This window comes from Cyrtonyx montezumae, unplaced genomic scaffold (genome assembly GCF_038088225.1).
Source record: "Cyrtonyx montezumae isolate F1298 unplaced genomic scaffold, pur_monq_1.0 scaffold_24, whole genome shotgun sequence".
Lineage (NCBI taxonomy): Eukaryota > Metazoa > Chordata > Aves > Galliformes > Odontophoridae > Cyrtonyx > Cyrtonyx montezumae.
This window is the reverse complement of record NW_027071981.1, coordinates 7,030,716-7,055,046: the sequence shown is the minus strand read 5'-3', so window position 1 is coordinate 7,055,046 and position 24,331 is coordinate 7,030,716. Positions and strand designations below refer to the sequence as shown.

The following is a 24,331-nucleotide window of genomic DNA, read 5'->3' as shown; positions in this document are numbered from 1 at the left end:
GAGAGAGCTGTAGGGACACTGAGGGCCAGAGAGAGATGGGGTCTCTGAAGAAGATGTGTGAGAGCCATGGAGACACAGAGGGGGACGCTGAGGGGGTCGCTGAAGGGGATGCTGAGGGGACATATGAGAGCCGTGAAGACACCAATGGGGACACTGAGGGGACATGTGAGAGCTATGGGGACATGCGAGAGCCGTGGGAACACTGAGGGGGCTTTTCAGAGAGCCCGCCTCACACCGGGTTGCGGCGAGGACGCTCTCGACCGACGGCGGCCGCGGCGCTGAGGAGACGGGCAGCGGGAACGCGGACCCACCGCCTCGCTCCTCCCGCCCCCCTCCCCTCCCCTCCCGGCCCGCCCCCCGCCCCAGCCCCGCCCCCCGAGGCCGGGCCCGGCCGCTCTCGGGCAGGTGGGGCCCAGCAGTGGAAGGCGGGCGGCTAGCGGGACGCGCGGAGTGAGCGGAGCCGGGCGGCATGGAGAAGGCGGACAGCGTGGAGAAAGGGGACGGCGGGGAGAAGGCGGGCAACGGCCACGCGGAGGGCGCGGCGGACGCCGGCGGAGGGCGGCTGCGGGGCTGCCGGGGCTTCGTGCGGCGCAACGCGCTGGTGCTGCTCACCGTGTCGGGGGTGGTGGCCGGCGTGGCGCTGGGGGCCGCGGTGCGCGGCGCGGAGCTGGGCCCGGCGCAGGTGGCCTACCTGGCCTTCCCCGGGGAGCTGCTGCTGCGCATGCTGCGCATGGTCATCCTGCCTCTGGTGGTCTGCAGCCTGGTGTCCGGGGCCGCCAGCTTGGACACGCGCTCTCTCGGCCGATTGGGAGGCATCGCCATCGCCTACTTCCTAGGCACCACGCTGCTGGCCTCCGGCCTCGCAGTCGCGCTCGGCTTCATCATCCGGCCCGGAGCCGGCGCCTCCGCCCTCAACGCGCCCAGCTTGGGGCTGTCAAGCGCCGTGCCGGCCACCAACAAGAAGACGGTGGACTCCTTCCTCGACCTCGTCAGGTAGGGCTGCCCCGCTGCTTCCCGCCTCGGGAGGATGATGACAGAGCCGGCGGTGTTGCATGCTGCCGCGGGGGACCCCCCCCCTTCCTCTCCTTCCTGCTCCTCCCTCGCTGCTTGCCGCACGCAGTGCTCTCTCCCCTGCGTCCGTCCCTTTGGCTCGGGTGGAGTGGGGAGTACGAAAGGTGGGCGACCTATGGGGGAGGTGAATGCCTTTGGGGGCGGCTCAGCAGGTAGCTTGGGAACTGCAAAGCTGAGTGGGGTTTTTTTGCTCTGACTGTTTGCTTTTTCAGCTGAGAGGCTTCTCGGTGCGTCTGGGTAAGTTGATGTGACAAGGAGAGTAAAAAGTGTTTCTAAAGAAGAAAAAAAGTCTGTATTCAGAAGTCCACATGTATGTTTCTTTTCACCCCCATAGAGAAATAAGATCAACAGACCCATCCAGTCACCCATTGGCAACCCGTATCCATAACCTATCTCTCTTAAAGCTGAGCCTGACTATTCGTAACAGACCACATTAAGAAGTGATAGCAGGACGGTGTGAGTAGGTGGCCTGGCTGTGAATGTGACATGGAGCAGATAAGCAGTGTAGGCAGATGAAAGAAAATGATAAAAGGAGGAGTCAGGACAATGGTGAGACCTGGGACGAAGGTGACTGTCCCAGGGGCAGCTTAACACGGCTAGTGGCACTTTTGCATGTTGCCTTCCTGCACAGAGTATGGTGGGGCTGAGAAATGGGACAGAGATGCTCCGGTGACCCTCACACTCTGGGTGTTGTGAGCTTGCTTCTTGCACTTGGTCTGTAACTGCAGATGGAGAGTTCAGAAGTGTTCTGCTGGTGGTGGGGTTGAGCTCCAAGGGAGTGCTGAAAGTGGTGAAACTTGGGTAAAGTGTTCAGGTTGTTGGGTGATTTCCTCTGGAAAGTGCAGGGCCAGGGCCTTTTCCCTAGCATGTGTATGATGGCCTTTGAATTCAGCTTTTTCTTGGAGCTTTATGGACAGAGATCCATCACTGTACTATTACCTCTAAAGCTCCTGTCTTAACACAGATCTCTGACAGAGCTGGGGATAAAGTGAGCTGTGTGACTTCTGGAAGTAATACCTACCTCCCCCTTTAAATTCCTTCTTTTCTTTTCTTGAAAATTCTTGAAATTATTCTTGAAAAATGTGGGTATTTTTGTTTGAGCTTTGCTGTCAGTCCTTGCAGAATTGCTTCTGTTTAAGAAGGCCTCAGCTCTACAGGGTAGAAACATTGCCTTCAGCATGTGTAGATCTTGCAGCACCCTGCTCTTTGCTGTTCTGTTTTACTTTTGTTCCTGATGTTTTCTCTTAGACACAAGAAAACTCCCTGTGTCCTTTGAGCCATCATTTGAGCCTTGGTTCCTTTCAGATAAAAGATGGAAAGAAGGTACAAGTGGGCAATCTGAGTCCCACAGCCACACTGAAAACGTGCTAAACTGGACTAAGTCACAGCTATGAGTCAGGTACCTTGGCTTCTGTAGGGTGACAGATAACACAGGTTGTCCTTTCCCAGGATGCTGATTCTTTCTGTTTTTGGGAAGTTTATTAATGAACAACCAAGATGTTGCTTTCATTGTTGCAACAATGTCTGGAGGTCACCTGGATACTTGGCCAGAGCTGAGGTGTTGAGAAGGGCACAACGCCAGCCACCAGCTAACACATTGCACTTTATTGGAGGGCTGTGGAATAAGCAAGAGCAAATATTTTGCAAGAATCTATATTGATTAGTTCACACTTCTGATGTTTAAATAGGGTCAGAGTTTTGCTTTGGCTCTGATTTTTTTGTTTGCTGATTCAATGAAATCGAACAGTTTTGCAGGAACTTCTGTCAGAATTTCCAACAGCAGATGACCCTAACATTTCATCTTAGTGAGATCAATGTTTTGATGTAACTTTATACAAAAGAACGTTTCAACAGACTATTTTACAATATTTTTAGTGGAAGAAAAGGTGATACCATTCTTTGCCCTATTTTGAGATGAAAATGTGTTTTGAAACCGTGGAAATTGGCTTTGGATTGGGAATTCTGTTTTTGTTTTTAATCTGACCCTAGCTGTAACATCGTGGGCAGGACAGACATAGCATCATTTTTTTTTATAGGGAAGGTACACAGAAGTCCAGATGCATGCCTCCAGCAGTCATGGCAGGGTTTCTTGGGATGACAGAAGAGTCTGCAGCACTTAAATTTTATTGTTCCTTTTATTGCTCCTTCCTGCCCTTTCTGTCTCCCTGCCAGAGGTTACCAGCTGGGCTGCCAAAGGGAGTACCCACAACGCTGTGAGCGAGCCCATGGATTACCTCCTAGCACCGCCAGAGCCAGAGGGAAGGCACAAAGGAGCTTGAGCACAAGAAAAAGCAGCAGTTGCCTTCTGCCGGCTGGGCTGCAGAGCTGAGGGCCAGGATGGACCACAGGGAAGGTGGGCTCTTGTTCAAACACCAGTCACCCCAGTAGCACTTGCTGCTTCAAATCCTGCCTTTCCAGTGACGTGACCAAAGCAACGTCCACGAAGGCGATCTCAAAGTATGCTCTCAAGTCCTGTTCTGGAAACAGGGAGCAAAAATGTACTGTCAGGAAAGGAGGAGATGTCAACTTCGTAGTGATAATTAGAATTAAGAAGTGGCTGGGAGCAGCTGCAGTTACACAGAGACACACTAACCACAGTTCCATAGCTGGATGACTGAAACTCTAGGCTGCTCTCAGAGAAAGGAGAAGTAGTGAATGGTACTGCTCAGCTTTGTTTCTGTTGTTTTCCGAGCCTGGATCCTCACTTGATGTGTAGGGATTGCTGATTCAGTTCTTTATGTATTAAGCACTTGGCTTTTTTGTTCGTGTGCCTGCACTGTGTATTTTTTTTAATATTATTTGTAGAAAACTTCCGATCGTCTCTACTACTTTATTTTGTTCTTTGGTAGTTGCCTTTTACTACTGACTTATCCCAGTCATGCTTTATTTCCCAGGCAGAGTACTTGCAGACCGGACTGTTAGGGCAGAGAGGTATCAAATACCTTCTGTAAGCGAGTAATATTCTCAGTTTGAATTAAAGCAGAGGCACATGCTCAAAAATAATACATATGTCCAGAACAAGCATAGTACATCTACACAGATATGAGAAAAGCAGATGAGAAAAAGATTATGTGGGGTGGTGAATGAAAATCCTGAGAAAAAAGGAAAAAGAAAGCCACTTAGAACAGTCCAAACTGTGATGTGCTCTGGCAGATTTTCAGATGGCAGTAAAGCTGCTGTCTGTGAACTCTTACCATTGAAAAGACTTCATTAAAAAACAGAAGATAACTCAGCACAGAGTATTTTCCTAATATTCACCTCATTTAGTCCAGACTTCCTCAGAAAAATGTTTTCCAACAGAAGACTTTTGGCCTTAAAAGTGGAACCTTTGTGTAAGAAGCAATAGAAGAGGAATGCTTGTTATTTTAGGGTTTTGTTCTGCTTGCCTGGATTTCCCTTCATGGTTTTGCTGCCAGAGCAAAGCTGTTTGCAGAGCTCTAGCAAAAGAAACATTTAGAAACAGTGATTAATAATAATCCCTTATACATGCAACAAAGGAGATCCTGGGCAAGCCTTATTCCACTGGTGGAAAGACACAAGGTAAGGAAGAGAGGATTGGCTGTAACATCAGAATTGATAAGAATGGAAGCTGCAGCCTCCAAAGTACACATTTGAAGCTGCACTTGCACATTTGGGACATACTGTGCTTGGTCACAGAAAGATAACCCCATTTCCCCTCTGTAAGAGCTCTGGCACGGCAAAATATATCTGTCTTTAGTATTTATACACACGGTTCTTTACAGTAGTAAAAAAAAAAAAAAATGCAAATCCTGAAACTTCTGCAGTTCATACTGTTGCTGTATCTGGTTCCTATTTTAAGTGGATTTGAGATGGTGCTTTCCCATACTGTGCAGTGTGCAGGTATGTGGAGATCTTGTTGCTCAGCCCAGTTGCTTCTCCAGCCCCAGGATGCAGCTGTTACTCACGACAGCTGTCTGGTGGTCTGTCACTCTTTTTGGTTGTCTGCAGCTCAGAGGGAGGTGCACGGTCTCCCTGTATTGCATGCTTCAGCATTAGGCTACAAAGGCTGTTGGGTGTCTGTGTAGGTGATGTGTGGATCAGTGGGACAGCTGCAGAGCACTCTGTCATGATGTCAAGCCTCACTACATTGCATCATTCCTGCTGTGATCTTTTTGTCACAGCCCTGGGCTGCCTCAACCCAGACCCTGTGCAAGGCTCCTTATCACACAGACTCAGGGTTTCTGAATGGGTGTGCTCTTGCAGTAGCACACATCTGCTTTGGAGAGTTGACAGTGTTCTTTAGCACAGGGCACGGTGGTGGCAGGCCACAAGAAGCAAGCAGCAGTAGTCAGGAATCCTGTGACGGAGCCATGCCTCATGTGGCAGCCTCCTTAAACTCTCACATCTGAGATGAGAAACCCAAAGATTTGGTCCATGCAAGAACACCAACTGGCAGGTGCCCATGTTTAATTTGTATGTCCAGTTACACACCCTTTCTGCTTGCTGGTTCACCTGGCCAGGAGGAAGTTTGCACTTCGCTGTGCAACTCCTCAACTCACTTGGGGACACCAACTGGGGACAGAGCTGGGTCTGGTTTCCTGCAGTCAGTGAGCTTTGCTTGGCCACACACGCTGGGTGAAGCCTGCAGGCATGGATGAGCCCAGGCAGGCCAGCAGCCAGCTTTTGGTTCTCCCTGAAGCCTTCAGCATCCTGGTCTCTGTTTTTATGCACTGGGGTGTTGTTCATGAACAAACCTGTCATAGGCAATGAAGCTGAAAACCTGCGGTCTGACTCACCCATAATTAAGGCCTAATATAATTTGCACGCTAACTGCTCTTAGTGAGTGATGAGCATAGCCTGTACAGTTCTTGTGACTCTGTGATAAGCTGTTTATTTGTTGATTGTTTTTTATGACCTGGAGCGCCTTGTTTCTTAAACTTCATTGTTTGAAACAAAGAGGTGCAAACAACTTTTACATATCATTGTGAATTGTAGTCAGGCATCCTTAAAAGCTGGACTGGACAGAACACATGATGCAAGGCAATCTTTGGGTCCTTCTGGGCTGCTGAACCAAAATCCAAATTTACAACTTGGTCAATTGTCAAAAATACTTATTTCAGTTCTCAGAAACAAGTGCAGTGAGCAGTGCTCCAAGGATAAAGCAAAGTGACAGCAATGTGCTCTTGTTTGTATAGCATAGTGAGCTGCTCCGCACTGGAAGCAAGAACCTGCCCCTTGCCTTCATGTATCAGGGCTGCTGGCATTGCTCAGTACTTGCCTTAAGTATATGCTTGCTGTTCAGTCAGTGTTTAATTACTGGGGCTTGTGCATGATGTACTGTGTAAATTATGGGCTTTTTGGTTCCTCAGCCGTATGGAAGCACTGGAGAACCATACTGTTTAGGCTTTGGGGTTGCTACTTGTGGTTTTGTTCTGTCAGAGTGGAAATGCTGATTTTCAAAAAAGCAATTTGATTTCTGCTCGTTTTTCCATCTCTATTTTTTTTTTTTGTCATCTTTGGTCCTTCAAAACTCAGACAATTCTTGAAGAGAAGTAACCACTCTGATTTTGAAAAGCTGAAGGAAAGCATTCTGTTTTCTTTTTATATATGTATTTTTTTCCAACAACATATCTTCCTTTTTTTATTTCTTGGGGAGGTTAGCAGGACATAGCCTGAAGGGAACTCTAGCTTTCTTGGAGGTTGTCTTAACGCAGTGCATGGAGCAGAGGATGGGAAGAAGCTTCCCTGATTCTTTTTGCCACGGGTAATAGGCTCTAGGTAAGCTCTTCTGTTTTCTTGTCAGGAGAGTTCACGTGCCTCCTTACTGCACATGGCTGGCAGTAGTTAGTTCCTACCCCCAGAATTCCTGTCCTTGCCACTTAGGGTCTTGTTGTCTTGAGGTGAGGTGCTTCCCTTCCCATTTTGCTTTCTGACACAGCAAAACAAGATGCTGTTTGGCCAGAACACATGCTCTTTATCCATTGCAGCTTTCCATCCGAGCTGTCACTGCTCCCATCCATGCCATTTAACTGCTTCAGTGCTTGCAGACAGCTTTGGCCCCTGGCATTGTTCTGCTTTGGCTTAGTGTTCAGGGAAGCAACCTTGTTGTGTTGAGGGCTTAAGCTCTTCTCTTAGTTGAATTGTGCTGATTGGATTGTCCTTCGTGGTCATGCTGTGGGCAAACGATAATCATGTAAGTAACGTTAAAAATCTGCCTGACTCTGGAGGCCATAAGCTGTTGCTGCAGCTGGTATGGCTAAGCCAGGTTGGGTAGCCACTGGTTGATTTGTTTAATTAGCATTATGTCTGATTGCTTCTGATTTGCAGCCCAAATGGGGGTGTGGATGCAAGCAGGGACTCACACCGCTGGAGAAGTGGCAAGGCATCTCCTCCATACTTGCTCCATGCCTCACTAATGCCAGTGTGCTTGTCATTGCAAAAGGAGTTTTCTGAGGATAAAACATCTTGAGGAATTCATTTTAAAAGCTGTACAAAAATATTTCATTCTTTTGTTTGTATTTTACAGAAACCTGTTTCCTTCGAATCTTGTTGCTGCAGCTTTCCAAACGGTAAGAAATGTGCGAGCTCTGGATGTGAGCTGCACTGCAGGCAGACCAAGTGACTTTTGTTATTTAAAAACAAAACAAACAAACAAAAACCACATAAAGATGGTGTAGAAAATATCAAAAGTCATATACTACTGGTAGGTGGGATTAGTAGAAGCACCTGATGTAGTTATATATAGGAATTGCACAGCAAATTGGGTGATTTTTAAAAATATTCCTCAAAAAAAGGCATATTCATAACCAGTGTTTTGTAGCTCCACCAGAAATGCTCTTTAGGCTGCTCCACTTTGAGCACTGCGTGGGACAGTGATGGAAACCCTCTGCTTTGTGCCCTGTAGCTTACACTCTGCTGTGGTTGTGTTGCCGTATTTAAAGTGAAATAGTGCAAGCACCACTTGCCTTCCACAGGAGGCAGTGCAACTGCATGATGCATGAGCAAGAGCAAGGTAGAGGGGTGGAGGAAAGGAGAATCCCTGGGCTGCTGCCCAAACCTGGGAGCTCAGTGGTTACGGAGCACTTCTCTGTCCCCACACGGGGAAGGAGTTTTTCACTCTCTTTTCTTATACAAGGCAGGCTCATTGTTTCCACAGTCTGGTCTGCAGCAGAAGTTTCTGATAGTAAACTCCTTTTTGTGAAATGCTAGCTGATGCAGTCATATTAGTAATCAGATCAAAAAACTCTGGTGTGTTGTTTTTTTTTCTTGCAGTATGCAACAGATTATAAGACAGTGCTCAGAAACACTACCTCTGGAAATGTCACGTTGGAAAAGGTAAGGTCACTTCTTAGGGTTTTTTAGCTGTAACATTTCACTAACTCATAGTCTTAAGGAATGCTTGTCTGGATCTAAGCCATACACACAAGTCACATGAGTTACCTGCAGTCACGCAGGAAAGCAGTGATGGATAAGCGAGCTGGACTCAACTGAGCTGGTACTCAATATCTGATTTTTAGGCCACTCATTCTTAGGCTCAGCCTTGCTTGATCTCACTGTTGATTAGTCCCTCTTCCGAAGATTTCCTAATAACTTTCTTGGCCTCAAAATTAAGTAGCAATTAGGCTGACTGAATATGTCCTCTAAACCTTATCCTCTGTTAACAATTTGCAGAATGTGACCCTTTTTTTTCCTTTAAAGAAAAAGGAAGTTGAGAATTTTTTGTAGGTGCGGAAACTGTGTGAGTATGATTTTGAAGTAGTAACAAGTGGTCTGAAGGGATACAAGTTACAGACAGACCATTAGTAGTAGGCTGCTATTGCAGTGTGTTGAAAATTAAACCTGATGGATGGGTGTTGCTGAGGCAGTGAGTATTGCATTCTGTATGCAGCTCATAGGACTTGCAGTGATGCTCTATAGTCAGTTCTGGGGAATCTCTCCTGCAGCACAGGGCCATTGAACATCTTTGTTATTGGCCAGAGCAAATATACCATAAGTCCAGCAATAATTACCTTTGCCTTACAGACAGCCTGCTACAAAACTAATCCAGCATCTTGTCTGTAATGTTTTAGCTTACACCAAACTCACATAAGCCAGGTTTTGGGGAGACAGAAATGAGATGGGAAATGGCTTTTGCAACTGTTTTATATCTCTTGGACTCACTCTGATATACTGCTTTATTTTTATTATGATTTCTATGACATCTCTAGGGCAAGTCCTCTGTAGTGTTTGTGTTTGTCATGTAGGGGTTCAGATGGGACTTGCCCTCCGGTTCTGCCAATCTACGTAAAAGGTAATTTGTGCACGTCCAGAGGGACTCTGGAGTGAATCCCTTGGTGCAAGAGGTGCTGGCCTCATTACCTTCTCCTCTCCACACACAGTGTATGAGCAAGCAGTGCAGAGCAGTGTGTTTCCAAACTCTGCTTTCATCTCATGGGCTGAACTTCTCCCAATTCCGTAGCGAGGATGGTAGGTAGCTTTGATGGCACAAGAGTTGTGCAGGAGAAAATCCACCCTGCTATCACATGGTAAGCAGTCTCACTGGGGAAAGAGGCAGCCACATCTGCCCGGGCTCTGCCCATGCCTGTAGGATCACATTGGCCCAGATCTGCACGCACCCCTTTGACATGGGTGTGTGGGAATGACTGCAGAGCAGCCATGTGACCCCAAGAGCACACTTTCTCTTCTCGTGCCATTGTACCCTCAGGCAGTACATGTCCATGCAGCCTCGTTCTGCTAAAACCAATTTTGACATGAAAGGCTGTAACAACATGCACTTAGGCAATGTGTGGTTGCTTACAGCATGGAGCTATTGTTCATTTAAGTAGGAGTGAAGGAAAGGTGAATAAGATTCCTGTTCATCTTCAGTGTCAACTGAAGATTTGGCAGAAGTTGTGACCTTGCCAACTGAGCACAGATCAGAGCCAGCCATATCCTCTGGGCATAGGTTTGGCTGTTGAGCACTTGTAGAATGCTTTGGAAAGTTGTAATTTTTCCTCAGGAGATAAGAATGTATCTTCTGGCAATTTAAAATGTGTGAGTTTTTTTCAGTTTTCTTTTTTCATTTACCTCACTAGTTTGATGCAGTACCACAAATGACATTGTGACTTTGCCACAGGTGTCTGCTTTTGCCTGTGGTCATGATGTAAGTGCTATTTTCCCCTGTTACTTTTGTTCTGGGAGTGAAACTAGATCTGAGCTTTAATTCCAGAAGATGCCCTCCTGTCTCCAGGGAAGAGTGGACTGTAAAAAAAAAAATAAAAGGAGCACCATCTCAGTTTTGTTAGTTTCAATACTGCTCTGACTCTGTTAGTTATGGATAGAGAAGAATTTAGCTTTGAAGGAAAGAGTATGATTCTTGGATAATATGTACTTTAACTATCGTAGCTGTAGAATTCATGTTGCAGAAAAGCCTGATGGTGTTCCTATCTAATGTTTTCTTTCATCAGCGAAGTATTTGATCGAAGAGGGAAAATATTTACCCTTTTCCCTATGAACAATGCATAACAAAATTTTCTATTGATTTTTTTTCTACTGTTTGGCCCTGCCTCTTTTGCTGATGATATGAGTAGAGGGGCACGTAGATGTCTGCAAAGCCACATTCTTGTTGTTGTTTCACATGCTCCCTCATGTTTACCTAGCTTTTATGGCTATATCCTGTCACCAGGAGGCCATGAGGGATGCTGAGTTCCTCCTGTGGCAGTAGTAAAAATACACAAACTGCTGATTGCTCTTCTTCCTTACAACATGTGGCTGCATTATCTTTTCAGCCACCTACTACTGAGTTAGCTCAGTGTCAGCAGTTGTTTCCTTAATACACGTTTTGTTTTAAAAGCTAAAAAACAATAGGATCTTCAGAGGGATTGAAGGACCAGAAGAGATCTGTGAGTCTTTCTACTGGGACATATAATTTCAAGCAAACAATAAAGTGTTCTATAGTTTACCCAGCAACAAAGCTCTCATTAAAGCTGTTTTTGTTTGATGTCCACGATGCTGCTTGGTTTGGCAGCTCCTTTGGGGTGATGTACTCTTCTGTTAGAGTACAAAAAGGCTGTTCAGCATCTGCCAGTTTTAGAAGCTGGGATTGAGAGTATCTTCCGCTCAGGATTTACTGCTGGACTTTTTCCATGTTTTGCTTCAAGGAGGTGAAATTCCCTGAACACAGTAGATTGCTCCTGAAAATTCCAGGGCACAGCTTCTGCTTAAATTTGCATTGGTGTCAGGTGATGGGGAATACTGTGTTTTAAAGAAATTGCCTCAAGAGGAAGAAAAGGAGAGCGTAACCTGAAAGTAGCTTGGACACAATGGCAGTGAATAAAGTGAACCACATAAGAAGTTTTTTGGTGGCTGTGCAGAGTCCTTATCACCAGGAACTCCTGGGTCCCCACATTGCAAGAAGTTGGCTTAAAGGACTCATAAGTGTGAGCACCTGGAGGACAGCAGCAGCAAAGATGGCAGTGCTGGGTGAAGGGAGACATCTCTGAAGAGGAGAGAGGACTGAACTCTGTGTTCTCATTTTGGAGAGTGACGAGGCGAGGGAGTTTGAGATGGATTGGCCAGTTTATGCACAGTAGGGCACTGTGAACGTTAAGACAAAAGGTGAGAAACCACATGTGTATCTGGCTGTATCTAATTGGAGGTACTACTGTTCCTTGGTTCTTCCTGAGGCAAAATGTGGCAAGCTTTTGGCTTTGAAGAAGCTGGAGTGATTGATACTTGTGGGAACTAAATGAGCCAGAAGAGCTCTGAACTGCTCTGATCAGGGAAACGGTGTTCCAAATTGAACACAAGGAGCCCTAGCTCAGTCCTGCTCTGTGTCCCTGTATGCCCTACACAGCTGGTGGGAAGCTGCCTGATCCTCTTGCAGATTCAGTTGCTGTTTAGCCTTGTTCCTGAGACCCGAGCTTTGAGAAGCCCAAATGGTAGTGGGTTGCTAGGCTCCAGGCTCACCCTGCTGCATTTAATGAGCTGAGGAGAGCACTTCTCCAGCAGAAGGCGTTTAAAGGGCAGAGATGCTTTGCAAAACACTGGTATAAGTAGTGTCATGAAATACCCCATTCTGGTAACATCCAGGTCAGGATGCTGGGCGCATTCAGCAGCTGGAAACTGTGTTTGTGTTCCATACCAGGGGTGGATACTGATTATTTATTTATTTTTCACTTCTCAATGGGAACCAAAACAAAAAGACCATTCAGTGTTGTGTTTTGGTTTTTTTTATGAGTTGGAAAAACTTTGGACCCTTTATGGTAACATTTTGTTCCAGGCTGGGGTTTTCATATTAGCCTTGTATCAAATGAACCTGATATTGGAAATGAGCACTAAGATCATTATATCTGACCCTAACTCATCCCCAGCTTGCCCACTCAGCAGCAGTTTAACCTTCACACCGATATGTTTTTGTGTGTGATTAATGTTTTATTCCCTTCTGTGCAGTTCCTTGTTTCCACCTGTCACTTAGAGACAGTCGAGTTCAGCAGTACATTTCCAGCAAAAGAATAATCTCAGGCATGTTACTTTTATCTGTAGCAGATCAGTATCCTGAGTTCTTTAGTCAATATTCACTTTAAGCTTGTAGCTGAGAATGTGTTCTTCTTTCCCAGTGTTCAGTTACTGTCTATTTTAACCAAAGGGCCAAAGCTTGTCCAGTAACCTAATTGTTTTAGGAGCCCTTCCAAATAAAATTAAAAAAAAATGGACAAGTAGAGCTTGTACTGTCAAGCTGGGGAAAAGGAGTGTTTGTCAAAGCAATTGTATTTTTATGAAGCCATGAGAACAATCACTTCACAAGATACTGCTTTGCCAAATGAGTCCCAGTCCTTCTTGAGAAGCAAACTGAAGGAGTAGCAGAGCAGACTTGAGCAAGCTAAATTTTGTGGATTTTATTCCCTTGCTTGTACCATGCAGCTGCATGATTTTTGAGGAGGACAGTGTTGCTTCTGTTTTGTGCGTCTCCATGGCTGACATGGATAGATGAATGAGCAGCTTTCCACAATTTATTACTTTTCTCTGCTTTTTTTTTTCTCCTTCTCAGTTCATAATGGTGATTGTTTCCTCTATGGCTTTCACCTTGCTATGAATATTGCTCTAAGGTAATTGAGCCAGCAGTTTTTGAAAGCAAATTCCTCTCGGTTGTGTTAGGAAATAATAGGGTATTTGGAGCCAGACCACTGAAGGCAGCTTGCAGGTATGATTTGTTCATGCAGTAGAGTATTGTAGTGCCTACAACAAATGACACTTGGAATAAGCAGAGCTAGGAAGTCAGCAGAGCCAATATCTGCCATCTGCACCCACAGGATCTCACAGATTCATCATCCCTGGTAGGGAAACAGAAGAAAGTTTCTTTTAACCATTGTCCCACTTTTACCCTCTATATGCATGCTTGGCATGACTGTTTCACATCTGCAGAGAAGCTTGTCCTGAGTAAACTGTGAGGTTTCCTATCCAGGTGGCTGAGAACACATGCTTTGTATTTCAGGGTATGAGGGTGGCAGGCCTCTTCCCTCTTCAGTAAATCCATGCCAGTTGGAACTGGGGAAGTTTGTACTGGGGCTTAATCCAGATCTTGTTTGGTTCCCTTCAGCTGTCTAATGCATTTCCATTCTGCAGTGCAGAGCTGTCTTGGGTAAAATGCTGTTCTTCCCAAAATAGATTCTGCTTGTTGATTTTAGGCCAGCTGAACAGAAACAAAACACGGTGGCTCTTTCGTTGGAGTTTATGCCAGCCTCTCACCTAACAAGTCTTCTCCTTATTTTGCCTGTACAGATCCCTGTTGGTACTGACATTGAAGGGATGAATATCCTGGGACTGGTGCTCTTTGCTCTGGTTTTAGGAGTGGCACTGAAAAAGCTTGGTCGGGAAGGAGAAGATCTCATTCGTTTCTTTAATTCATTCAATGAAGCAACTATGGTCTTGGTTACCTGGATAATGTGGTAAGCGTGGGACTGCATGTACATGTGCAATGCAATATTATGCTTAATTCAGGAATCTCACTATTTACCCATCTCTCCAACTTTTTCATATCAGATCCCTCACTACTGCAAAAGCGAAGGTTATGATGTTACTCGTAAGGTGTTTTCTACTTGTTTCTGACCTGTAATTAGGCAATCATGCCTAGCTGAGGTATCAGATAGCTGCTGAAAATCCTGTCCTGAACTCCTTTTTTATTAATTAAAGAAGACATTTTGTTTCAAAACAACATAAGCCTGTGGCTAGCTGTGTGCCTAAGGGCATTGGGTTTCAGTGAATAAATGAGGTGTGAGCAAGTGAGGAACGTAGCCATGTGAAAACCTGGGATGTATGTGCTAGGAGTGCATCTGCAAATGTGGTGCAAAGCATGGTGCCAAACTGTACTTGTAGGTTCATGCCTTAATTTTTCTGTTGGTCAGATGGTTTCTCATACTGACCTGAAACATACCCAAGGAGATGAAAAGATAGCCCCACTCACTACTAACATGGCTTGAGAGGAACCCTGCTGAGTGCAGCAATAGAGTGCCAGGTGTCCACTTGGATCACAGGGTGACTGAGAACCTGAGTCCCTTTGCATGGAAGGGGAAGCAGCCTCAGGGGTTGGCCTCCATCTTGATGAAACAGTAATGCTGAGTATTGAGTGTCCATCATTGTTACCTACAGGCCTTTAAATCTTTGTTCCTGTTCTAAGATTTTGTTTATTTTTCTGGGTGAAGCAGTGACAAGTGAACTAGCAACTAGCTGCTTGTTTCTTGCCTGTGCTTCTCTAAGGGAGCTTCTTTCTTTCTCACTTCCAAGAGTAAGTCTTTCCTAAGATTGTTTATTGTGTCTCTTGCCTATGGGTGAGCAAATCCATTATTTCACTCCCCTGAAGGCCAAACACATTTATGTTGTGAATGTTGCTCTGGCAGATGTCAGTTCTTGTCATCCAGCAAAAGTTTGTATGTTAGGAACAAAGGAGCACTGAATTTTCTTGCTAGGCAAGAAATCATCAAGTTCAGACCACTTGAACTCTGCAGCAGGACCAGCCTCCTGTTCAGGCTTTGTCTGTCAGGTAGGATGAGTCTAGGCCTCAGAACAGTAGTGTGGTTGTTCTTGGGCAGATTCTAGATGCCTCTTGTGAAACAAGTAGTACTAATACATCACGTATGCGAAAACATAAATGTTCATGAGAACTGTCAGCAGAGAAATTAATGACAGAGTATTTATCATTCTCCTTCTAAAGCTATGTTGGAAAAGCTATAAAGTTACCTTATCAAAAGTCTTATCTTCTCCGTTCTTTGTTTTCAATTCCAATAATTTTCCTCTTTCTAAGAAAGAAGCAGAAGTGTTTTGAGGAAAAAAAAAATAACCTGATTTTGCACAGGCAAATCTGTGTTATTTGCTGTCCTAAGGGTCTGAAAATTTTGAAGTCTGGAAGTAGCTTACGTCTGTTACTCCAGTGTAGTTTCTTGGATACTGAATGCTGGTAAGAGGCAGTACTTATATTCAGCTGATTACAGTGCTAGTGCTTCAAGCCAATCAGTTAGTATGTAATCCTTTACTTTGTGGATTACTGGGGCCACAGCTGCCTCTCAGCACTCACAGTGCACCATAGTCCTTACTTCTCTTTCCTTTCTTTAAGGCTCTTGGGTCTTCCTTTTATTGCTGCATGTACTTCCCAAAGGATACTTTGGAATTGGTGAAATCATACTACCAAGAGAAAAGGCTGGATGTGTCTTTTGTAGTCCTGTGCAACAGCCTTTCTTGTACTTAGCAGCAGTTTGGTGTTAACTTTCAGGGTTGGACTAGATGATTTCTAGGGGTCCCTTCCAACTCCTACAGTTCTATGATTCTGTGAACTTCCAGCTCCTTCTTCTCCAGCTTCCCTCTTCAAAGGGAGGGATCCAGCCACAGGTCCAAGTTCAGTGTTAATGTTTGCAGAGCTCGTGGAGGACTGGGACTCAGACAGATCAGGGAAAGTTCAACAGATCCTTCCAGAGATTCAGCCAGTGGAGGCCAGAGTGAGGATGCTCACAGTGATCAGGGACATAGTCAAGTGCTGAACAGGGGAGTCACAGACCTGCTGAGGATGACAGGCTAGGAAGAAGTGGTTGATCTCAGTAGCCTTAAGGCGTGCATGTTTCTGAACTTCTAAGTGCTTTTGAAGTTTGTTCTGACTCCACAGATCAGCCTTACTGAACGTAGGCATTGTGTTGTAGGGGAGAGTAGGATAAAAGCATTATTTCTGAGATGTACAAGCAAATCTTTTGCAGTTGTGTGTCTAGGACAGGGTTTTGGAGAGCTGGTTGACCTTTTAGTGTTTCTTAGTCTCAGATATTAGGTAGAGGTGCTCAGACACAGGTTTTCCAGGTACGGCTTTGAAAAAAATGAGGTTGGACCTGAAGTAGTTTTTTTTTCTGTAGTTTGATTAGTAGCTGCTGTGCTGCAGATGCAAGGGCAGTTCCCATCTGCACTGCTGGGTGGGGGGTGTGGCTGTGGCACATGTGGCCCTTCCCCCTGGAGTAGTTCCAAGCGTTTCTGACAAAGGAAACTTCAAACAAATGCTGACGTCCTAAGACATTTCTAGATAGGAGAGGTGGAAAGGTGCATACGTGGCTGTTGACTTGAGGGAGGCACTGGAAGCCTGGTTGTTTGACTTAGTCTAGCTTTCTTTGTCAAGTGCCTCAGCAGCCTTTAGCTGAGCTCTGTGGTATGGCTCACTAGTATAGGCATAGCTTTCTCCTCCTTGCACAAAATGTGTTGGCATCTGTTATGCCCACCATTTGAGTGACCTGACTTTATACTTCTACTGGTGGTTGCAGGCTGCATAACAGCCCACTCTACCTCTCCTTTATCTGCTTTGATCACGTGCTCATTTCAGTCAGGAGTTCTTATCTAAAATCTGCCTTCTCCTCAATAGGGCCCTTAATTTTGAGTCTTTGCCTGCGTTCCTCCCCAGTGCACTAAAAAGACCACCCAAGTGTCTTGTTCCAGTAGTTTCGGCCTTCACTTCTACTTGCTTGACTTCCTTTCTGCATTTTCCTAGATACATCTTAGAATGTCTGGGTGTTGTTTTTTGTTGTTTTATTCACTTTGACTGTTGCCTTCCACCAGGCATGTGTGTAAAAGTGGCCTTCCAAACTTGTATAATCTGGGTATGTGGTGAGTAAGGTGCTGACCCTCAGTAGGAGTGGCATATTCTTTAGAGTGTTATCTCTAGAAGGGAAAACATGTTTTTCAAGGTTTTTTTTCTTTGCACTTAATGACAGGCAGGTTTTTTTTTTACACAGGTATGTACCTATTGGCATTATGTTCCTTGTTGGGAGCAAGATTGTGGAAATGGAAGATATTGTGCTTCTGGTGACCAGTCTGGGAAAATACATCTTTGCCTCTATTCTGGGCCACTTCATCCATGGAGGGATCATTCTGCCACTCATTTATTTTGCATCCACACGTCAAAATCCGTATCGCTTTCTCTTAGGACTTATCACACCATTTGCCACTGCTTTTGCCACTTGCTCCAGGTGGGTTTCTCTGCTTCTCTGGGGAATATAGATTATAATTGTCATTGTAAACTGCTTACATCTTATTATGTCTTAATACCAGAATGTGTTTAGCTTTAGGTTAAAATAATATTCCTGAAATTTCAGAAAGAGGCAACTGGGCATAGAATGTCTCACTGCTCTCAGCAGTCTGCCACACAGGAAATATGTTATAAATAAGCATTGAAAACAGTTTCTTAAGATGTTGGAAATATCGGGAGGAAAAGGTGAAAGCACTTAAAGCACTTGTCTTAAGAAGATCTTGCTAGCTATCAGTTTTAAATAAGTAGAAGGATCAGTAGTGAGGGACTGAGAAGTTTAGTCATCCAAGTTCAGCAGAATCTGGAACAACTTTAGCCTGATTTTTGCAGGAGCAAAGCAGGTTTATTAGCTAGTGTAAAGTGACTTAGCATTCTTGATTTCAAAGATCTGGCCTTATCAGTTTTTATTTGTTGTTAACAAAGATTGCCAAATTATCAAGCATGTCATTTACCCTTTTCCCCAGGGGCTAGCTCTGGACCAAAGATCATGAAATGTATGAATGAATTTAGAAAAACATTTTGAGTCATTTCCAAAAGGAGCAGAGGCATGACTGTCAGAGGAGCTGAGTTAAACATGAAGGAGGAGAGGATTTGTGAATGAAGCTGTGCAATTTATAATGCAAGAAATAAATCCAGCAGTGATTGTCTTTACTCGCCTGTCCATTTGAGAAAGTAATCTCTCAATGTTGTACTATTACCATTAGAACATCTGTGTTTATATTTGCATGTATTGTTGTATTTTGAGACCTTATCATTTCACAGCTGTGTTACGCTGCATGCTGTTAGGTCATGAATTCTTGCATCTTGGAGATTAGAGTCCCTCCCAGTTATTTCTGTTTAGAAGGAGGTTGTTAAATACTGCTGCTCAAGACCAATACAGAAGGGACATAGCTTTCATGTGAGAGAGGGACTACGAAGTGGCATCACCATCCTGACACACTGCTCTGCAGCTTGTTACAAGCACGGCAATCATGAGACAGCAACTTGTCACTCAGCACCCTGATGCTTTGTGTTTGACTTCTTTCTTCTTCTGTTTTTCTAGCTCAGCCACTCTCCCATCGATGATGAAGTGTATTGAGGAAAACAATGGAGTTGACAACAGGATCAGCAGGTTTATCCTTCCTATTGGTGCAACTGTGAACATGGATGGAGCTGCCATTTTTCAGTGCATGGCAGCTGTGTTTATTGCTCAGCTGAACAACGTCGACCTCAATGCTGGGCAAATCTTCACCATTCTGTAAGTTGCTTGTTGTTGTAACCACATCCTTCTGGCCCCCAGATGCATTAAAGCCTGTGGTCTCCCTGTTAGTAGCTAGCAGTTTGCATTCCACATCTCTGACTTAAAGCTTGCAAACTGCTATGAAGCATAATTATAGGGTGATTAAGAAATGGAGTCTTTCAAGTCTTATAAGATTGACCAGAATCTCAATTTAATAAAAGGTGGAACCTGGGAGGAGTAATTAAAGCATGAAGCAGACTTTGAACTGTTTAAAGCTGTTCCTCACATCAAATTCCTCTCCTTACTTAAGGATCTCCTCCCATTCCACTTGCCATTAAGCTTGGTAATTGTGGCATGCTGCACTATGCAGAAAGCTACCCTCCGGATGTCCTAGAAAATGCTTCTGCCAGCTGCCCGCTTCCTTTTGTATCAATTTCATACTCAAGACTCTGTTCCTGTTTAATTCTCTGCCCTTACTACCACTTCATCACTGATTCCCAGGTCAGAACCATGACCATCCCCCTTCTGATCATGATATTTTCCCCGTTATACCCTATCCTGCCTTAGTTCTACTTCCTTTTCTAGGACTCTCTTCTCTCTGTGCCTGGAACATTCCTCCAGGTCCAGTACCCCATAAAGTGTCATCTTCTTTGATTCCCTATCCAAAATGCAATAGGTGAGGATCTTAGAAGGAGTTTTATCTCCTCACTGTGCCAAGAAGTCATAGGCTCTGTCCACCACATACCTTCTCACTTTTTTTTTTTTTACCTTCCCCACCTAGATTTTATTTCCTTCCTTACTGCATTTCTCAGTCCATTGTTTGTCTGTTTAAGGCAGGGCTGGAGCATTATTTTCTTTGCAGATGGCTGAATTAGTTTTTTGTATACTCAAAGTGAATCAAGTGTTAACACAAGCCTGAGAATTATCCAGTGATAGCCCAAGGTAAAAAAAACAGTTGCAGGCATCTTCACACAAAATGTGATTCATGTCCATTGCACGTGCACTGCTTAAGAGTCTGTTTGAATGCAGGTGAGACATAAAGAAAGGACAGTACCATTAGTATGTGTCTATGAACAGCATACTTGGACTTTAGAGACTAGGGCTTAAAGTGAATCAGTCCTGCTGAGCACACAGATTATCATCATGCCTTGGGCAGAGCTTCAGCATAATCCTAGCTCGGCAGTGGGATTGTGCTGCTCCCCATTGTGAAGCTAGTCTGGAGTCCTTAATTCTCTGTGCATGGCATAGTTCACCTTTATACATTTGAAGAGTGAAGAAAACATGTATTCAGCATCTTTGAACCAGTGCATGACTTGGAAATGGATGTGGTATTAACGTAGTGAGAAATAATCTGGGGTTTTTGAGGGTTTTGTTTTCCTGTTAAGAAAAGGCAATCATGTTATTGCAGACAGAGCCATTACCTCAGTAGCTGTGGCTGCCTGCTGAGCAACTGTGCTCTCTATCCATTACTGTGCCTCAGCGGGTGGCAAAAGGTTTGCCTGGGAAGCAAATGATCTCTGTGTCCCTTGCTGCAGAGTTTGTTTACAATTCCTGGAGTGGGGAAATGTGTGACGTAAGTGTAGAAGAGGAGTGCTGCGGGGCTCATGCTAACCAGAAACAACATTGATTTGCAGTGTCACAGCAACTGCATCCAGTGTGGGTGCAGCTGGGGTTCCAGCTGGAGGAGTCCTCACCATCGCTATTATCTTGGAGGCCATTGGACTTCCGACCAACGATCTCTCCTTGATATTAGCAGTGGACTGGATTGTGTAAGTACTTAAAAAGCGTATACATGTTCAGCTGGAAACACAATTCAGGGTAGCCAAAGTGTGGTATGAAATAAAATTCTGCTAGATGTTTCTCTCTGCAACATGGGAAACTCGTGACAGGTGAAGGAGAATGATGAATAAGGTGGTCCTGCTCAATTAAGCAGTTAGAATGTTTAAAATCCTTGTTCGGTATTTTTTCTGAGCCTTTATTGAAACATTTCTTTCTGGTTTCAATTCCCTCCAGAGGATTGTTAAGTTTGTTCAAAATATTGTTGGAAATTTGTTGGATGTGAAGAAGGAAGGGAGAAAAGGAAAACTGAGCCTGAATAGTGATGAAAAACAGATGTATGAAGCAACCTTCATCATAAGCAGTTGCCAGCTGTTGTTTGAGCTATAAAAGCAAGAGACTAGTGACAGCAGCAGCACAAGTGTCAGAGCAGGGCAGGCACACAGAGGGCTTGCAGCATTCAGCACAACTGTGGTCAGTGTCCTGGCTGGAACACATTTCTGGGAGTCATGAGTTCAGTACACAGTATTACCACTTTTCCTTTCCATCTTCTGGGAAAGGTCTAGGAAGTCAGACCTTTGCTCAGCTCCTTCTCACCTTTCCAAGAACAGTTTCCCTCCTTGTAATACAAGAGTTAAGCTCTTCCAAACAGACCTGGGCAAGGAGATAATCTCACCACTCATTACATTTATGTCCTCATTAAAACCTAAATTTACCTTCTATACCATCTAAATTGGATTAAGGAAAGCCTAGAAAGTTTGCTTTGCTTTTAGCCACTAGTACATGATGAGAATATATGCAACATACAGATGATTTCTTATGCTTAAACGAGCTCTGTTGAAAAGGGGCTTCCAGACCTTCTCAAACAAGCTGATCTGCCTGTAGTCCCTAGAAATACTAGGAAATCAAAACTTCTTAGAATACTGAAAAAAATCAGACTGGAAGGGCTTCTCCAAGCACTCGACATGCCTGCGCTTTAAATGCTGGTGAGCTAAGCCCAGTGTGACAGTTTAAAAGCATATACTGTTTTCAGGCCATCTGATTGAGTAGTGATCTGGAACTGCTGGTCAGCAAGAATCAAACAATCTGATCCCCTTGGGATATTTTCCACTTGGCAGTTTTTGGGGGCACTTCCTGGTTTAGATGTCTGTAATCTCTGCCTCTCTCTGTAAAGATGGCCTGCTCCCACAGAAGACATGGGAATTAGGATGTCTGAAAACAGTCTTGAGTCGCCAGGGCTGGGTTAGAAGGCAGCTCTGGTACCTCCTTCCCAAACCAACGTGCATCTGTCGGTGAAGCTTGATCTTGTTCCTGCATAACTCTTCCTTGCTGTCAGCACCTGGGGATCAGCCACCTCCCAGGGACAGGAGAGACAGGCAAAGCAGTGGCTATCCCTTCGTGTCCCATCTTCCTGGGAGATTAGAGTGCTAGTTGTGCTTTCCATAAGCTGTATGTGCTTCCAAGTGCCTGGTTGCATGAGTGAAATTTGCTATTTGTTTCTCTCTGGACTGCTCTGGCTGCCTTCCTTCCTCTGTAGTCAACACTGTTGTTCTAGTTCAGGAGTTCAGCCTTGTGGTAACAAAAATGGGTAGAAGGGACAGAAGAGTCCTGTATCTTGTTTTAAAGCCAGACATTTAATTACTAAAGAGGACCACAGTTACAAATTAAGCACGTGCTGAAGTTATGCTGCAGAATGACTAACAGAAATCTCAGAAATTATTCTTCATGTTGTACCCTCCTCTGTTCAACTCTGAAGCACAGTAGTTTTGCACTGTAGGACCAAAGATAAGAACTGATGCTCCTAGCAAGAAACCCAGAAATCTCTGCTTTTGATAGGACACCTTAAACAGTTAAACATAGCAGTTTTAGAGTAGAGTGCTATAAAATTGCCTTCTGAATAAGCCTAAATCAAGTTCCAGCTCTGAACTTACATTTGAAATGTGCTGGCCTGGAGAAGGGGAAGGAAGTGAGCTGGGAAAAGAAGGATGTCTGTGAAATAGTGACATTGCTGCAACCTGCCTAGCGACCAGATCCAGCTGATTCTAAGGGCTGGGATGTCTTGAACCAGATCCAGTGCCCATTCCTAGTTCTGAAATGGGAATATTCCTGTAGAAAATACCTATGGTAACATCTTCTCTAGGTCCAGTAGTATTAGTGAATCTGCAGGGAAGAATTTGGCTCCAGTTATTGTGTTGTAACTCTTAAACTGAAAAGCTGCTGCTTTGTTTTTTTGTTTTTAATCTTAACCAGGGACCGAACTACCACAGTTGTGAATGTGGAAGGAGATGCCCTAGGAGCAGGCATCCTTAATTACCTGAATGAAAAAGATAAAAGAGAGAAAGAGCAGGAACTAAAAGAAGTCAACGTAGAAGCAGTTGCTAACAGCAAGTCTGAAGAGGAAACGTCGCCTTTGGTAACCCACAAAAAGCAAGTCTCCAACACAGCCAATGCAGCAGACCCTGAATCCAAGGAATCAGTATTGTGAACTAGAAGCTGTTGGTCAAACACATCTTAGAGGTGGACCGGGAACTTGTTAATGCACCTAGACGTTTGCAGTGCTAGCAAGGGCTGTGTGGCTCTTGAAAATTTTCAGTTCTGGTCTGTTTTGAAATTTGCTGGCTTGGGGAAGGGAGGGATGTGTGCTGGGAAGAAAAGGGGTGGTGAGAAAGAACACTCACTTTATAGTATTTTGATAATTTGTATATATACGTGTGTATATGTGTTGTGCTTGCTCACACATATACATGTAGGTGAAAACAATGCCAATTGAAACTTCTGGTTTTACAAGAGATCTATTAGTAAAGTCTCATATGGGTTGGATATGGGGAAGCAACCAGCCTAGTAAGTGCTTTTGGTAGGGAGAAATTAGTAAGCTTATTGTGCTGCTGTTTGAATGGAGATAGAGTTCAGAAATTCCACAGTGGGTGAGAATGTTTCTTAAATCATAAATTCAGTTCCTGTCCTGGAAACTTCTTCTGACAATTACACACACAGTATGAAGCAACATTTTCTTCCCACTCCCCTTCCTCTCCTGTTCTGATCCTTTTAAAAACATCAAATATAACCTGGGAAGTAGGGTGTGGATTTTTATTTTTTAGTGTCATATGTGGATAATTAGCAGGGAAGTCCAAATGTTGTTCCATTCCCCTGCTACACTGCAGCTTTCTTGCCTTTTGATGAGTAATTCCCAAACTTTGGGACCAGACAAAATATATATTTGTGCAGATCAAGGGCTGGCTTTCTCCTCCCTTCTGTTGAGAAAAAATATCCAGAGAAAACACAAATTTTGTTAAAATAATCCCTCTGGGGCTAAAAAAAAAAAATGTGGAGTCTGTTCCAGCATAAATATCTCTAAAAGAAGCTTGTCTTTGACAACATCAAGAAGTCAGTTCCCTTCATGAAAACACACATGCACATTTGCTAGCACGCTATGTCCTGCTTATGTTTGTTTAATGGGTCAGTCCAAACAAATTAAGTCATATCCCTTTTCCAGCAAAATTGTTCAGGGGGGAAAAAATGTGCACACACACGTGGGAACTGACAACAGGCAAGTCTGATTTTTGGCTTGAAAGGGGAAGAAAGGAGGTGAATTTCTAACCCTATGTAGTTCAGTGATCTCTGAGTACTAGGACAGCTGTATACCTGTTCCTGTTAGGAATTTGGTCCTGCTATAAACATCCTTTTGGTAGCAGTTTACATTTAATTCTAGGTGGTGCTGGGCCAGGGTAATGCTTAATGGCAGATGGTAACCTTTTCTTGGAGCTGATCCAGATGCT

The 24,331-nt window shown here is 44.4% G+C and overlaps 1 protein-coding gene across 1 annotated transcript; it reads left to right on the top strand.

Annotated features, from left to right (window-relative positions):
* The first annotated feature begins 410 nt into the window (after window positions 1–410).
* On the top strand, window positions 411–23,616 carry SLC1A4 (solute carrier family 1 member 4). Its single transcript, XM_065739592.1, has 8 exons — window positions 411–993; window positions 7,559–7,601; window positions 8,305–8,367; window positions 13,792–13,958; window positions 17,268–17,501; window positions 18,603–18,797; window positions 20,414–20,548; window positions 22,806–23,616. The coding sequence occupies exons 1-8, from the start codon at window positions 470–472 to the stop codon at window positions 23,038–23,040; spliced, it is 1,596 nt and encodes a 531-aa protein (XP_065595664.1). The 5' UTR covers window positions 411–469; the 3' UTR covers window positions 23,041–23,616.
* Window positions 23,617–24,331: the final 715 nt, after the last annotated feature.